Below are 18092 nucleotides of genomic sequence, written 5' to 3'. Positions count from 1 at the left end.
AGTAAAAAAATCACGTGCTTATGTCAACACAAGCTGTTTAAAGCATCTGATAAAATTGAAAATTTATTCATGACTTAAAAAACCAAAGATGATGTAGAAAGGAACTTCCTTAATCTGATAAAGGTTTCTATAGTAAACAACATACCTAATGGTAAAATATTACAATGTTCATTCTGAAATTGGAATAAAACTGGAGGTTTGCCATTACCACTTAAGTTTATAGTACTTTGAACTACGTTTCTGACAAAGCAGTCAGGCAAATACAAAAAATAAGTGTGTAAGGACTGGAAAAAAAATGTATTAGCAGCTGCTTTAAATACATTCATTGATAAAAAAACCAACTCTATTTAAATTATGAAAATTAATTGAGCAAGTTCAATATGCAAATATAGACTGATTTATATTTCTCTATCAGCAACAACTAAACAATGACACTTTAAGAAATAATAACATTTATAACAGTATTAAAAAGATATATAGAGCAATGCTAAAAACATATTTTCAATGTCCCTAAACTAATAACTACTAAACTATAAAAATAAAGGTGATGTAAATAAATAAATGGATGGCTGGGATTAAATAACTGCAACAACATACTAAATCTACATATGTCAAGCCAAAACGTACAAAGACTTTAAATCTTTCAAAGTCGTTCTATGGAATTAAGGAATTGTATTGTCTGTAGTTTACACTGTGAGTACTGAGCTGCTGTGAGTACTGCTGTGAGTACTGTGAGTACTGAGGTCACTGATGATTGCTTTAAGTAGAACCAGGCTTACTAGGCACTCTTTCCTTCCCTACACTTTCCACCCATCACGAGTAACATACTTTTAAGATTATTTAATAAGATACAGTTCAGTCATAGGAATTTCTGAGGTTAAAAAGCAGTTTACCCTTCTTTTTCCCAAATCTTTAGTACTGCTGTCTTTTCTGTTGCTTTCATTTCTAGTGCTTTTCTCCATTACACTACTCTCTATCATCCGAACTATTATTTCCTACGTACACCTACATACTAAAAATTTACCGAGTCCTCTGTGTGCCAGGTGCTGTATTAGACCCTGGAAATGGGTGTTATCTGCTCCTTTAAGTAAGGTTTGGACAGGTGACTGTGATTATTTGTGGTGATGACAGCACTACAAAAGTAAGTATAATACAATTACAATACAAATCCTTTCCCTGGGGATTCTTTCCCATACAAGGAACCCCAGTTTTGCCCAATAAAAGCTGTGTGACACAGAGCATTAGTCCTCAACCTTTATGGCACCAGGGACCGGTTTCATGGAGAACATTTTTTTTCACCAGATGTTTGGGGGATGATTTAAGAACATTGTATTTATTGTGTACTTTATTTCTATTACTGCATTTAATATATGATAAAATAATTCTACAGTACCATAATGGAGAATCCGTGGGAGCCCTGAGGTTGTTTTCCTGCAGCTAGACACTCTCAGCTGGGGGCGGTGCGAGACAGTGACACCCAAAGTGTATTGCTTATGTCTACTCTACTCCGTAATCTTGTTTTGGTTGCTGTCACTACAGAAAACTCCGCTTCAGAAAGATAGGATGGGGAAATGGAAGGAGGCTTTTCAGTGTTGCTGTGATAGCTGCAGGATATTCTGCCTTGACTTTAATCCGGAACATATGGAGATAGGAAGTTGTCTCAAAACATACTTTTAAGGCAAGGCCATCGTCATCTGCAATTTCAAACAGCTGATTCTCTTACAGCACGAAGCTGACTTAGCTGTCTTACTCACAAATGGATCCCAGATCCATTCCTTCCCAGTTCTGGAGTCTTTCGTGGTTGGGAAATAATGCTTAAACCTGAAAGCTGAGATAGGTGATGAAAACCAGCAGGGAGAAACAAAGCTCTGGCTCAGTCTTTTTAGAAATCTCTGCTAATGTCTGAAACATGTAAAAAATCTCAATGTTCACTCCTCACCCACATTTTCAGTTTCGCTTTGAAGGCATCCACCTCATCTTCCCACTTGAACAGAGGTCTCTTTCTCTCCAGAAGTGACAGATTGAGTTTGTTTAGCAGGCTCAATATGTCATGCAAGTAAACAAGTTTTGTGACCCATTCTGTGTCACTGAAATGTGCTGCTAACAGTAACTATTTTTCCAAAACAAATCTCTAGAGTGGCTCTTCTAACTCAAAAGTTCTGGGCAGTGATCTACCTTTAGAAGGCCATTTTGCTTCAGGATATGAGAGGAAGACTTTTGTACTTTCCATTCATCTCCTCACACGGCTGCACAAACAAATGTGCATTAAGAGCACGTACTTTAATGTGGCCAGTAATTTTAATCATATCTGCAAAACACTGTTAAATTCAGATGACATTTTTAGCCAGCATTTCTGTGTGGCTGACAGAGGATGTAGACTCACATTTAGAAGTGACCTCTTTAACCAGAGTAGTAAAACTAGAAAGCCAGTCAGTTATGACAGCCGCACTATTTGTACATAAAATCCCAAAGTGACCAATTGAGCTTTTCTGATGTACAACCAATCAAAGATTTGAACAGTTCTACAGCTGCCATGTTGGCTGGAACAAAGGCACACATACTGTATCCTCATGCACATCCTCCTGAAAAATATATCACAAAGAGCAAGTATTGTTTCTTTGTTGTCATCATTGTTGGACTTGTCAACCTGGATTGCATACCATGGTGAATCATAAATCCTCTCTACCAGCTGTGCCTTGATATTGTCTGCTATTTCAACAATTTGTCTGGTTGTGGTGCTAGGTGAAAGAGGAATATGTGCCATCTTTGAACTACAGTCTCTCCAGAAATTCACAACAAATGTCCTTAGCAGCAGGCAGGGTCAATTCTTACCAATAGTGAGGGCTTCTTAGCTGCAGCAATGTACTTAGCCACTAATAATGCTGCCAGTGCAGGTATATTTAAGGGAGGGGTGGCTTCAATACTGCTTCTGTTCTTTATGTGAACACTTTTTTTTTTTTCGAAAAACACCAACCGTTTTTTTTTTTTCTTAACGCAGGGTGCTTTTTCTCCACAGTCAGTTTTGGAGGATTCACAGCTTTGCTGGGTAGCTGATTGCTACATATGAGCTTGGAGAAATTGAATGACCAATTGAAATGAACCTGTAGTCTAAGTAGGACTCTTACTATTTTCTTTTGGTTTTTGTTTGGTTTTTTTTTGGTTTTTCTCCGGTACTGGGAACCGAACTCATGACCTTGCGCTTGCCAGGCAGGCGCTTTGCTGCTGAGCTAAATCCCCAGCCCCTACAATTTTCTTTTGGTTGGCAGTCTTAGAGTATTCTGTTGTCTCATCATTGAGTCTTCTCTTTTCAAAGAGGCTCTCCAGGGCCATCTGCTTTGTAACTCATTTTGACTGGGATTAACTTGTGGCCTTATCAAACTTCAGCTGAGAGGAGTGTGCAGTGCAGGGATGGAAGACAGGCAAGGATGGAAGTGGCCAATAAAATAATGGGCAGGCCAGAGGACGAAAATAACTGTCAGATTCTGATTTAAAGCTCTCACCAGATGCAGCTGTCAAACTGAAAAGCATCAACTCACTTGTTATTCTAAAGCTTGCCACTAGATGTGGCTTAATTGCCATGTGCCACTTCCTGATAGGGTTTTGATATGAGTCCACAAGCAACGGATTTATTATGGTCTCTGGCAGTCAAACTCCTCGATAACGCTAATCTGTATTTGCAGTCACTCCCCAGGGAGTACTTCACTCCGCCTTACATCATCATCCAGCATTAGATTCCCATATGGAGGGTGCAATGTAGATCCCTTGTGTTATGGTTTACGTCTAGATGTTCCCACAAAGCCTCATGCAGTCATGGGGTGGGTTTCTAGAGTTTGTGATTGATTCATGGTCCAATGCTGGGATATGGGTGTGAGTGCTGCACCGCCTCTGGACAGGCAGCCTGCCTACAATAGAAGGGAGGGAAAGAGGCTTGCTCTTCCTCCTCCCTTTTTGCTCTTGCTGTTTTTGCTGTTTTCTGCTGCCATGAACTGTTATCCTCTGCCATGTGCCACTCTGCCTTGGAGCCAGCCAAGTATGGACTGAAGCCTCCACAAACTGTGAGCTAAATAAACCTTTCCTTCCTTAATTCTGGGTATCAGGCATTTTGCCCCAGCAATGAGAGAAAAGTAACTAAGACACCTTGCACGTGCTATCCACAAGAGGGTTCAGGCCCCTGAGACAACCTAATGTCACCACTCATCTGAACTGAGTGGTGCTCAGGCAGTAAGGCAAGTGGTGAGGAGTAGCTGTAAATACAGATGAAGTTTTGCTCGCTTGCCTACCACTCACTTCTTGCTGTGTGTCAGTTTCTAACGGGCCATGAATGATGTGAGGGTTGGGGACCATGACAGAGGGTGCAAAGTCAGTTTCCTTAAAATGGGTGTAAAGTCAGATAACTTGAGATGGTTATGAAAATTTAAAATAATACCCATAAAGCTAGTAGATATTTGATTATTGTTAGGTCTTCCACATGGGACCCTACCCAATTTGAAGAGAAAAAACTCTGACAGACCAGTCTGTTCAAACAGAAAAGCCCCCTCGCTCAGTTCAAGAGACTAAAATAAATCAGTTTATCAGGATGGTTCCAAGGCCTGGTTCTCAGGCTTACAGGAAACCCTGTAAATCTACAGAATATCATGCTGTAAATTAGCAGAATACCACTGTCATCCTAAACTTCCCTCCCCTAGAGGCACCAGGCCCGACAATGACCCCTAAGAAACAAATTTTTCCATCTACCTCGGTGGGACTCCCTCCCATGCTTTTACTAGTCTATAAAAGCATGTTCTCTTCCCTTGTTCAGAGCCAAAGGCTTCCGTGTCCTTGGCCAGGCTGCACCCAGCCTGAAATAAAGATATTGCTGTTTTCTTCAATCCTGCCTGTCCTGGTGGTCTCAGTCACTACTCAGGGTCTAGCCTGACAATTATTAGTTGCTCTCATTCTACACCTGATAACTAAACTTACCTTGTATATACTTTTGAGGCTTATAATGTTTAAGAATGTTTCACCCAATCTCACAAAATGACTTCTATAACAAAGCATATGTTCTCAACTGAAAGGTGAGGAGGTTTGTCACACCTTCCATGGTCTGGGCCTGAATCTGATTTCCTAGAGATGTAGAGATCTTTCATATACTTACTTTCTTTACTACAATTTAGTAGGTAATTAACAGTTTTCTGGGTGCACAATATCTTCACTCTGTAGACCTCAGTGTAGTCGCTGACGCACTTCACAAGGTTGTAATTGGGAAGCAGCAGCAGCATGTTGCGTATCAAGGCTTGAGTGGTATTCGACATGCCACTTTCCATTTCTGAAAGGATAAGAAGAGTAGTTACACAATAATACACTGTCCTTAAGAAGAGATACCTGTTATTACTGATCAAACCAATCTCAGGGAATTAAAAATCAGATAATTATCTTTGAAGAGTAATTACTTCCCAGTGAGTCTGTTCCAATTCATAGCTAGTGATAAAGACCTAGACCTGACACTGTAGAACTCTGAAAAGTCGTTTGGTGAAGTCCTTGTGTTTTCTTTGTGAACAAAATTTTGACTATTAACTAATTGAATGATTTAACACAAGTGTAATTCACATTTTCTAATTTTTAAAGTGGACTTAGTAAATCATATTTTGCTAGAAGTGTAACAGTTTGTTCTAAGTTTTCCTACTAGTTGGTCAAAATTTGTCATATTCTCTTATATTTCCAATGGTATAACTGCACACACACACACACACACACCCTGTACTTCTGTTGCCTTTTTGCACATTGTAGATATTTTGTGATCTACTTGTTGTATGTATGAATGACTAGTGGTTCTGCTGGTACTCTGTTGCATATTCATTTTCTATTTCATTCATTTTTGCCTTTATTCATCATCCTACTTTCTTTAAATATGTTATGCTATTCTTTGTAGCTTTTTTAAGTTGGATGGTAAGTTTAGCCTTTACAATGTTAATAGTTAAAGTGATAATTTTTCCCAAATAATTTTTGCTACAGAGTATCTATGTTACTCTTTAGTTGTAAATATTTTAAAATTTCTCCTCTGATTCGTTTATTAATTTTTAAAAGCTTGCTTGGTGTGGTGGCACATGTCTGTGGTCCCAGAATTCAGGAGGCTAAGGCAGGAGGACAACTGTGAGTTTGAGGCCAGCCTGGGGTACATAAGTGAGTTTAAGGCCAGCCTGCATTACATAATGAGACTCTGAATCAAAAAATTAATTATTAAAATGCATTTAAAAAAATATTTATTTGGTTTTTTGAGACAGGGTCTCCCTAATATAGTCCAGGCAGGTCTTGAACTCACTCTGTAGCCCAGGATGGCCTTAAACTCATAGAAATCCTCCTGCCTCAGCTTCCCAAGTGCTGGAATTACAGGCATGTGCTACTATGCCCAGTTCAAAAGGTGTATTTTAAAGTTCTCAAATGTATTCTTTTCCCAGTTATATGTTACCAAATTTTATTTTTTTGGTACCAGGAATCGAACTCAGGACCTTGCACTTGCCAGGCAGGCACTTGTGCCATGGAGTTGTATTCCCAGCCCCAAATTTTAATTTAATTGCATAATTTATAATGGATATGTCCTTATACACTAATCTGCATGATGTATTAGGTGTTCAGTTTGTAGAACCTATCATGCACACTTGAAACACGTGTTTGGGGTTCTGTGCTCTTATATGTAACTTTAAACTCAAGCTGTTTAACTGCTAATAAACTAGTGTACTGTTCAATAGAATAGACACAGTTAACTGACTGCCTCATTCTGATAGTTTCAACTATGTACACTTCTAGACTCTATTGCTCGGGAAATAAAAATTTAGAATTACAGCTTCATGCTCAGTTGAATCTGGTGTCATGTTGAGGACCTCTTCATCTCTATGCATTTGTTTTACCTTACAGAATATTTTTCTCCTGTAGATACAACCACTCCAGTTTTATTTTATGAGTACATGCATGAGCTCTTTGATGCTTGCTTACTATCTCCAAAAGCACTTGATTTCAATTTATTGTTGGCCTCTGCCAATTCCATACTTTCTTCCCAGTTCATTATTTTCAATAAAGTGTGATTCACAGTGTTGTTATAGTGCTGAGGAGTGCGGGTCTTGTGAGTCCTCACTCTAAATGACTGTTTGCAGCATATTCCTCTCAAAGTATCTTTTTAGACTTTCTGCAGCAGCGACCCTCTGTTACCCTATCTCAGTTGCTCATCTCTAGTGTCACAAGCGATAACTCCTCAGAATAAATGATAACTTCTCTTGGTCAGGGTTTACAGATTCAAGTGATTTTAGGTGAGTCTTCCTTATGTAACAATATTTACTTTTAAATAGATGTTCAAAGCACACACAGTTGTTTGCTTTCCATAATTTGGGGATTCTTTTGTGAGTGTAAGCACTCAGGCTCAAGTCTTGTTCAAAGGCAATATTCATGCTATAAAAGTGTGCAGAAGAGTACATAATCCAGTGTTCAACTGATCCAGGGAATTCTTTTCTGATAGGTCAAGGTAAGAGAAGGAGGTGGGGATCCTGTGCCTAAGGAGCTCTGGAACAACAGAAAAGGATGAAGAACCTGACTGAGTTCAAATTCACATTATAAGGTGATTCAAAACAAGGGTAATATAGTGGCACCTCGGTTCACAAATGCTTTTGTTTTTAGTTTGCATTGAGTGACAAACATGACTGTGGCCATCTTTGCCACATAAACAATTTTTCCAGAATTGTAGAACAAATTAAGTTCATTAATTGAGGCACCACTATAACAGTAATTTTTAAATCTCTTCATAATGATGATCAGTTTAGTAGCTACATACCCAAACCTCACAATCAGAGAAGGAAAAGGAGGAACTAGAAACAGAGGGAAGGAAAGCTGGCTTGATTATATGTATGTTAGGTGCATAAGGAGTTTTCCTTCTTTATGGAAAATCTTGCTAGGAGTCTCTTGTGCCTTTTCACTGAATTATAAGGAAGAATGATGCCATAAAATCTTCCCTGATTAAAACTGCACATCTTCCCCAAGAACTCAAAATTCTCTGCCATTCTTCCCTCTCTTCTTCTTATTCCAAAATGCCGTATCAAGTGATGATAATTGTTTTTGGTCTTTTTGAGACAGGGTTTTGCTGTGCAGTTCAGGCTGGCCTTGAACTCATGTGACCCTTCTGCCTCAGTCTTCCGAAGCTGGAGTTACAGGCATGCACCACCACACCCAGCAAGTGATGATAGTTTTAAAGATGACACTCTACTACATTTTATTTATAATTTTTTCTAACTTTATAAAACCTTCCCTTTTTAAGAAAGCTGCCCTTCTCTCATCACCCTCACCCCCGGCAAATGAATTTTAGGGACCAAATATTCCTACACTTCCGAAAATCAAGTGCAAAACAGATTCCTTAAGTCTTGTGATGGGAGTTATAGGAAGTAGGGATACAAAGGAGACATCATGTCTAAGGACCTGCATCTCAAGTAGAGTCTCATCACACATTTACAAAGACCCTAGATTTGGTACAATGTTTAGAATATTATAGGCACTCAAAATAAGACTATTAACTTACGTCAAGTGCAGGATTTCTCCAAAAATCAAGAACATAATTGTCTATAAATGTCCTTACATATGTACAAGCCCATTACTCCTTATTTATTTACTGCTGTCTTCTGGAGAAGGGAAGATTTTGTGAAGTTTTTATACTTACTGGTTTTTAATAATTGCTCTATGAGGATACTATAAGTGCCTGAGATGTAGTTGAAGAGGACAAGTTTGATGTATGCAGAAGTACTTTTAGAAAATAGGAAGCTCATCAGGTAGATGAGGGGAATGGAAGACCAGCCATACAATGTAAGGATCAACATTGTTTCCAGAAAGTGGTAATCCATGACGTAAATATCAATTTTATGATATTTGAAAATTCCCTGAAACACAGGGTAGAAGGTGGTGAGATAAAAGCAAGGTGAATGGTAAATACAAACATAAACCAAGCCAGAATATTCAGAGAAGAAAACACCAAGTCCTACATTAATTTAACAGGGAAATGTTCATTATTTAAGTTAATCTCCCTCTTTAAAAAAAACCTAGAGCCTTTGAGCATATATTAAGATGTTTACACCTCTTCTTCACTGGAGTATCTTCCAGTGAGCAGAGTCACTATACGTCTTATTTTTTTGTCTTCTACTTGGAACACTGTTTTTGAAAAACTTATACATAAAGTCTATATATTTTCCTCCAATAGCAACAACTATAAATTTTTCAAGAAAGATTATTTCTTTTAAAAGACTATTTCTCTAAAGATTTTCCTGTGATTTCATAGTCTGTCACTGTTATCCATTACCTTCCACCTTTAAACTACTCTTTCTGATTTTAGTCTAATCCTCACATCCACACACTTCAGGCCCTCCTTCTTAAGTATTTGTAATTAAAACTGAAAATGAGATGTGAAATACAAAGTTAGAGAGACTTAAATGAGAATGGATGATGGTGAAGGGGAACCTTTAAGCTATTAAGTAAATTTCTGAAAATCTTTATCTCATTGGTTAGTAATAACGATTTCTCCATAAATAGCAGAAGTGTCCCTTTGGACTATTACAGGATTATGCAGCAGTATATCTAAGAAGCAAATAGTTTAAGAATATAATTGGATCCACCAGTCCTATCCTTTACTTTTCTACTGTAAATTTTTACTTTAGTGTAATAGTAGGCGGCTGTGTGTCTCAATACCTTTCCCTGAGAGATACGGGAAGCAGTATTTGTATTTATTCACTTGGTATAATGAATGGCAAGGTGTGCACATGTGTGCAAAAGTGGCAAAGTGGGATTTTTACCTTCCTTAAAACTTGATTTTGTATATGTTTACCCAAGCATCACAGAGGGTCCAATAGACATACAGTACTCCAGGATTTGTTTTTTTTTTTAAAGTTTTCTTCTGATTTTTCTGGTAGAAATAGCCAAATTCAGTACAATGGCACATGAAAAACCAGATTTGCAAGTTTTGGAGGTCAAAAGTGAGTCATCAGATTACTCATGCATGGGTGATGAAGATGATCCATGATGATAAAATACATGTTTTCATCACAGAAGAGTGGTGTGGGTATGCAGGGATAATAAAGATGATGATGATGATGATGATGACTTTGACAGGAGTCATGTGAGCCAGAGTTCCTGTGATGGTGAAATGGAGCAAGAATCGACTGATACAGACACAGAGAATACAGACCTCTTTGATTCCGATGAAGAAACAGCAATGTGAGGACATATCTGACTGGTCGAAATGTTGTGAAATTGTCATGCAACCAAATGAAACGATCCTAGTTAGAACTAGGTCCAAAGATACAGTAAGGGGTGAAAGGTATTGGACAGAATGCAGTACTGCCATTCAATGTTGGAAACTGTAACAATCAGAATGCTACCAGGGCTATGCATTTACACAAAGGCTGAAATGCAAGTAAAACATTCTGTATGTACCAACAGCCATATTCACTAGCTGAATTTATTACGACAACTCACTAGCTGAACTGAAAGCACTCATAGGTCAGCTGTACTTAGCAACCATTTCTCATGGTGATCACAGAAATGTAACAGACTCACGGAAAGTGATGAGTCAAAATATGGCATAAAAATTTAAGCCCTTTTAGATGCAAAGACTTATGCTTTCAATTTAGATATTTGTCCCAGAACTCAGCCGCCCGGTTACTGTTCATATAGTGATAAACTGAATAATGTGAGCAGACTTGTTGTTCCCATCTCCCAAACTGATTGGAATGTGACACTGGACAACTTGTTTACCAGCTTCCAACTGATGATACTAACAGAGCACAGGTTGACCAGCACAGGAACTGTACACAGGAACAAAGCACAAATTCCAAATGAAATGTTGCAATTTCCAAACAGAGAATTGTTTAACATAATCTTTGAATTTTAGAAAGATGTAACATTAACCTTATACATGGCAAAGAAAAACAAGCTTATACGCTTATGTCAACATTTCATCATGATGGAAATATTGATAGAGAAATCTTGACAAAACAGAACCCCAAAATGGTAGCTTTCTGCAACAAAACCAAAAGTGCAGCAGATACTGAGTTATGCAGGAACTATGATGTCACTTGAAACACAGAGTATTGGCCATTGTGTTTTACTTGATCCTTAACATGTGTGGCACAAACAGTTTGATAGTTTATAAAGAAAACAACAAGTGCAAAATACCACAGAGAAATTTTCTTAGAGGAGTGGGACTGGAGCTCATAAGAGATCATTCACAGCAGAGAAAACACAAAATGTTTCTGCCCAGGAGATGATGCAAAAAAAATGGTGGTGCATACTGGTGAGCTGACAGGTAAATGGGCAGGTGCAGCATCCCAAAGGCCTACTATGACAACAGGAAAACAAAAAAGATGTCAACTGTATCCTACAAGAAAGTACAGGAAAACGAAATGGATGTGCTATCCGGGTAAGCAATACTTGTGTATGGCTCGTGCAGTTGTCACGTGTGAAGACTGCCTTGGGTGTGACAGTTGAAGCAAAGCTTATTTCTGTGGTAGACTTTTATGTTTACATTGCTGTTCACATAGGTTTTTATTTCTGATGTTATGTTTTAGGTTTTGTAAGCAAGTAAACAGTTGATGTGGAAATGTTGATATCTATTCTAAGCACTCATTACATATTTGATATTTTATTTTATTGATGTCTTATTTCTCTGTTAAGTGCACATTATGCAATATAGTAGAAAGCTTTTGACAAAACAGGAAGGGAAGAGAATGGCCTGTCACATATGAAAGGAAAGCTAAGCAAACATGCTGTCAGTGTAAGCAAGATGTGTGCATGGAACATGCAGTTGTCATGTATGAAGACTTCCTTGGGTGTGATAATGGAGGCAAAGCTTATTTTTGTGGTAGAGTTCTATTGATATTTTCACTGTAGTTTATATAGGAATTTATTTCTGATGTTATCTTTTAAGCTTTCTAAGCAAGTATACAGCCGATGTGAAAATGTTGATGTTTATTCTAAATGCGTAATACATATTAAGAACTTTATTTTATTGATATTTTATGTTCCTGTTAACTACACACTGTTTAATACAATAAGAATCTCCTGACAAAACAGCAAGACCACTGAGATGTCAAGTATGTCCTACAAAAAAGCCAGGAAAGCTGTCAATGTAAGCAATACATGTGTATGGGACATGATGTTGTCATGTACAGACTGCCTTAGGTGTGATAATTGAAGTAAAGATTATTTTCTTTTGTAAAGTGCTACTGGTATTTTCATTGTAGTTCATATAAGAATTTATTTGTGTTATTATTTTTTAGACTTACTACATCAAAAACAGTCAATGTTGAAAATTTTGATACTTTTTTATAAACACACAGTAAATATTAAAAATCCAATATTTATTTTTGTGATTTTATTCCTGCTAAGTATTCACTGTTTAATATAATAAATCACATCAAATTAAAATTAATAATTCAGCAATAGAAATATTCTAAAGAATAAACATGGATCTGGCAGATGACAAAGTTAGTCTTGTGCTCTGGGGAACCCAACAACAGTCATTATACACTTGATGACTTATGTTCTTGGAAATGGTAACAATAGCAACAGGGAAGATTAACAGAGCATAGGTGAATTCAATACCTACCTCTATGATTGTTCTGTTTCTGACTAAGCATGTTGAAAACCTAAACAGAGTTCATACACTGAGGTAATGAAGACTTGAGTGACCTAGGAATTCCTGGGTTTAAATGCACATAGTCTTTCGAAACCACAAATCATCAGCTATTTCAAGGAAAAGCCAATTTCTCACTGGACAAATAAATAATATATACTCTTCCTAGACAATAAAACCATGCACTGTGAAAATATGGATTCTACCCAAATTCATCTATAAATTAAAATACAAACAAAATTTTCAAGTGTTTTAAACCTCTTTATTGTGATATATAAAACATTCATAAAAGTATACATAACACAAAAGATCACAAAAAAATTTATTACACAGCAATACCCTGGACCACTACCACAATGCCAGTACCCAAGGAATACTCTCATAATACACTCCCCCAATACCTATAAATGTAACCACTATTCTGACTTTTATCATAACTAACTATATTTCTTTGTTTCTTAGCAGTATGATCACACAGGCAGGAATTCCTGTTAAAATTTAGTATTGCTGTACTTCGGGCATTTTATGAATTACACAATATGTATCCCTTTGTATCTGGCTTCTTTCATGAATATTAACTTTGTTAGGTTCATTCTTGTTGAATATAGTCCTAGTTTAATTTTTATAGATGCAATATAATTTCATCCTTTTGACTAGATTAAAATTTATCAATTTTACTCTTGATGGATAATGAATAGTTACTATTATTGTGGTCTCAGGCTGGCATAATAAAATAGCAGACTTGGTGGCTTGCAAAACAGAAATTCATTTCTTTCAGTTCTGGGTGCTACAAGTCCAAGATCAAGGTAGTGAGAGACTGGTGTCTTCCGAGGCCTCTCTTCTTGGTTTGCAGACGAGCTGCTCCTCCCCAGGTCAACATGCGGCCCTTCTGCTGTGCATATGCACCCTTTGTGTCTCCAAAGTCCCCTATCTTTTAAGGAACCTAATCAGATTGGACTAGCATCCACCCTAATGGCCTCATTTTAACTTAGTCACTTCCCTAAAGTCTCTCGCTCCAAATGTAGTCATATTCTAAAATACTAGAGGTTAGGGCTTCAACATAAAAATTTTGTGGGGACACATTTCATCTCATAACTATTACAAACGATGCTGAGTTTCTCACACGTACCTTCTGTGCAGTGATTCTGTCTGGTACACAACAAGGAGGGGGCTACTGTGCGCGAGTCTGCAGAGTAGCCTGTGCCGTGTCTGAATGCGGCATGTACTTTTATTTTTCTTTTACCTTCTCTTTCTCTTTGTTCTGCCCAAGTTCCCTTTGCAGAGCTGGCTTCTCTCATACCCACTTACCCTGCACTTTTCAAATAACGTTTTTGGCACCATTAGAAAAAAACAAAAAACCACGGAGTGGGATAACTGGGTCACAGGTTATTTCACTTAAGAATGTAAAATCGGAAAAAAAGAAAAATACAAAACTGTTTTCCAGAACTTAATGTTGCTCCACATCATTGTCAATATTTATAACTTTCACTTTCTAATGTTTGTAATCCTGTCAGATATAGTATTTCACTGTGGTGGGTTTTGTTTGTTTGTTTGTTTGTTTTTTGTGGTACTAGGGACTGAACCCAGAGCACTGAGGTGCATCTCTATCCTTAGGCTTTTTTTTTTTTTTTTTTTTTTTTGAGACAGAGTCACTTTCTCTCTTTCTCTGAGATTCTCTTGCTTCAGCCTCCCAGAGTTCTAGTATTACAGACACACACCTTCATGGTAGTTTTTAAGTTCTCATTATCTTGATAAATTTTCATGGTTAGAAATTTTTAAAAATATATATTTCTACATAAGTTTTTTATGTGTCCATTTTTGGACACAAAAATGTGTCCATTTTTGCCCTTGGCTGTTATTCGTTGGAATCTTGTTTGTCCAATGTCTTTTCCCACGCTGTAGCTTGCCTTTTCAATCCATTAAGGCTGTTTATTGATTAAATAAATTTTGGGGTGAATAAATTTACCATATTCTTCTTTACAGTTAGTTCCTTGAACATTCTGTTTAAAAAATACTCTCGTGGGAAAAGAGAAGGGAAAGAAGGAGAAATTTTGTATGTATGTATATACAGGATAGATAACATGGTTGTTCTTCTATCTGCTGTTTCTATGCTGAAAGAAACTGTCAATGAGTCTTTGGTTGACCAGTATTGCATGTCTATATCTGTTTTCATGAGAAGCCACTTTGAAGATATCAATATGTAATACAACCACCATTGTTAATTCCCTACCACTTTGTTTGGAACTCTGTATTGTCTGTATTGTGCTTGTGATATGTTGTAAAATGTTGTATGTCTGTTAATGTTTCCCTCCTTTTATCCTTAAAATAAAAAAAAAAAAAGTAAAAAATACACTCAACACCAAGCAAACAGCCATATTCTACTATTTCATCTACCAGTACCTTTATAATTTTTTTAAATGCCACAATAAGAAGCAATTTATTATAGTAATAAAAATTTCTTATCCAAAATATAGAAATCTGCACAACTTTGCCACAGTCAATATAAATGAACTGGGGTGAGGGAGATAGCTCAGCGGCAAAGCACCTGCCCTGCAGGCACAAGCTCCCAAGTTCGATTCCTGGTACCAAAAAAGAAAAAATTTACATCCGTTCATAATTTACCAAATAAAAGATGACTAACAAAGTTCCCAAAACAGTGGTTGGTGGAAAAGACTTTTACCCAGTCAAGTATAAGAAAAATTACAAATCAGACTTCTACTTTCTAAAAATGAAAAGTTTACATTGTCTTAGAAAACTCCAAGCTAGCAGGTGTACAGTGCTAACACCACAGTTGAGAGTGTCTTTTTATTTTTATTTTTATTTTAAAGAGAATAAAAAAATAAAATAACAACATAGACAAAAACAAAACAAAGCAAAAACAATAAAAATGATAGAGTTTCAAACAAAATGATAGGAATCAACAGTGGTTGCTACCTTACATATTGTCATCTTCAACGAAGTTGCTCAGATTACCAGATGTAAGAATGCAAGGTTGATCAAACCATTAAAGAGAATAAAAATAAAAAAGGAGGAGCCTACCCAAAGCAAAAATCAAATTTATCCATCCATAGACTGTATGTTAACCCGATACAGTCGCCACACTGTAGTTTTTGGAAAGGCTTGCTCTGCCCAGGAGAAGCTCCTCCTGGTAGCTGACCCTGCTGTCCACCCTTCGGCCGTGGGTGCTGTTTTGAGCGATACCTCCTGCTGGCCAGGCTTTCTACAGCACCCTGCTGCAGCCACCCTCTCGGTTCTGTCGGACTCTCCCTCCGCGTCAGACCAGGGTGAGCTCACCCGGGAGAAGCCTGCCAGCTCCAGGGGCTCAGTCCAGACCGCTGCGCTGCTTGTCCAGTCGGAAGATCCATTCGAACACGACGTAACCTGCCCCTCGCGAGGCTTTCCTGGGAGCCGGGATGTTTACAATGCTCTGCGCAGCTCCTGCAGAGTCTGCGGCTGTCTGGGCTCTCGGCCCCTCGGTGCCGGGGACTTGGAACTTGGGGGCGGCGGAAGTAGAAGGGATTCGTGGGGGCTGCAGCCACCCCGCGCCCCCTCACAGCCCAGACTGAGAGGAAGAGGGTGCAAGGCGTGGGCGGTTATTTATTTATTTTTTTCTTTAGAGTAAAGAAAAGTTATTTTCGAGATAGGAGGCTGCAGGAGGGGGAAGAGAGGCGCACATCACTCCGACATCCTCTGCTGCCTCCACCTCCAGCTCCTTAGCCTCCGAAAATCCCGAGCTGATTTTCAGCTCTGGGAGGTGCTCAGTACCTGTATAATCTTTACATTTATTTGTGTATCTACGATATACCTGGAATGGACTTTTGTGTGTAGTAGGAAATAGAAATCAAGTTCTATCAAATTCAAAATAAATACTGAGTCATTTTTATTTAAAATTTAAAAACAAAGGTAAAATTCACACAACAAAATTCACTTCATTAATTCTGATGTGGACAATTCAGTGGCCTTTAGTATACTGGCAGTGTTACGCAGTCATCACCACTCTCTGTTTCCAGATAGTTTCCATCACTTCGAAAAGAATCCTCATACTCACTAAGTGGCCCCTACTTATCACCCCTTTTGCTTAGGTCCTGGCACCGTAATCTGCTTTCTTTATGCGCCAATTGTGGATATTTTGTACAAATGGAGCCATACGTGGGCCTTCTGTGCCTAGCTTCTGTTACTAAGCATATTTTTTCACGGTTCATGCATGCTGTGGCAGTCTTGTGAGCTATATTCTATTGACGGACTCACCCTAGTTGGTGTCTCCTCTCTTGAGGTGATGGACATCTGGGTTGTTTCCAGTTTGGGGACATTATGAATAATGCTTGTATAAATATTCATTTTCTTTTAAAAAATTCTAGTACATATTTTCAGTGTACATAATTACATTCACCATAAGGTGTTGGTAGATGTACAAATCACATCTTAATTCTTTTTATTTCCCTTCCCCACCCTCATGCCAGGTCCCTTTTTCTTTTGCGAAAATCTCTTTATTGTTACATGAATCAACTTTGGGAGAGTTGGGAGTTTATGGAGGTATTTTGTTGCATTTTTTTCCCCTAATGTCTGTGCCTTTGTTTCTTTCTTTTTTGGCATACTGAAGGTTGGGGATCAATTGTACTGGAAAGGTTTTGTTGCTAGCGTGGTTATCTCTTTAGTTGGAGCCTGCTTTCCAGTGATGCACTTGGGCCTGGCTAACTATAATCTAATGCTTCTATCCTAAGATCTGAGCACCTCTGTTAATCTGGGGAGGGGAGGGTGCAGTGTAATTGGCCCAGCACCCAACTCCCTGGAAATGAAGCACAGTATTAATGATAACACAGAGTGAAACCAGATATTGGCATATAGTAAAAACCAATTGATAGCAAGAACTATGCCACCCTGGCATTAGCAATTAAATCAGCAACAATAACAGAGTCAAAGAAAAACTGGATATTGACATGCCATATGAAGCAATAAAAGTTACCACTGTACCATCCTTAGCAGTAGAAAAGAGATCTGCAATAATACTATAGACAAAAAGATAAACCAGATATTGATATTTAGTAAACATCTACTAAATGCAACAACATAGCATTAAAATAGAAAATAACTAAACAATAAATAGCATAAAGTCAACTAAATATCCAAAGATTACCAAAGCTTAATAGTAATGCTATTAGAAATGAAGAGAGTGGAGAAGGGGAAAATGACAATAAAATTTGGAGAAATAAAAGGTTAGAAGGGGAGAGAAAAGTTAGATAGTGGATCTTAAGGAGTAAAAGAAAATTAGAATTAGATAAAAGCAACAGAAAAGAACAAACAATAAAAGGAGGGAAAAAAACAGCCAAAGAAAATAAAATCCAAAATCCTCAAGAAGAAGAAGAAGAAGAAAAAGAAGAAGAAGAAGAAGAAGAAGAAGAAGAAGAAAAAGAAGAAGAAGAAGAAGAAGAAGAAGAAGAAGAAGAAGAAGAAGAAG

At 37.7% G+C, this 18092-nt stretch overlaps 1 protein-coding gene across 7 annotated transcripts in view; it reads right to left on the bottom strand.

Moving 5' to 3' along the window:
* The window catches only part of LOC102006674 (ATP-binding cassette sub-family A member 3-like), a 149983-nt gene that overhangs the window by 20587 nt on the left and 111304 nt on the right, over nt 1–18092 (bottom strand). For all 7 annotated transcript variants that reach the window (XM_013504905.1, XM_013504904.1, XM_013504906.1 and 4 more), the window contains 2 exons: nt 8675–8891; nt 5135–5305 (listed from right to left, as the gene is read on the bottom strand). In XM_013504905.1, coding sequence (XP_013360359.1) covers nt 5135–5305; nt 8675–8891 — 388 coding nt within the window. The remainder of the gene's footprint in view (nt 1–5134; nt 5306–8674; nt 8892–18092) is intronic.

Source organism: Chinchilla lanigera, unplaced genomic scaffold (genome assembly GCF_000276665.1).
Source record: "Chinchilla lanigera isolate Chin_1 unplaced genomic scaffold, ChiLan1.0 scaffold00092, whole genome shotgun sequence".
NCBI lineage: Eukaryota > Metazoa > Chordata > Mammalia > Rodentia > Chinchillidae > Chinchilla > Chinchilla lanigera.
The sequence above is the reverse complement of the archived record's forward strand: the minus strand, read 5'-3'. Positions and strand labels throughout refer to the sequence as shown.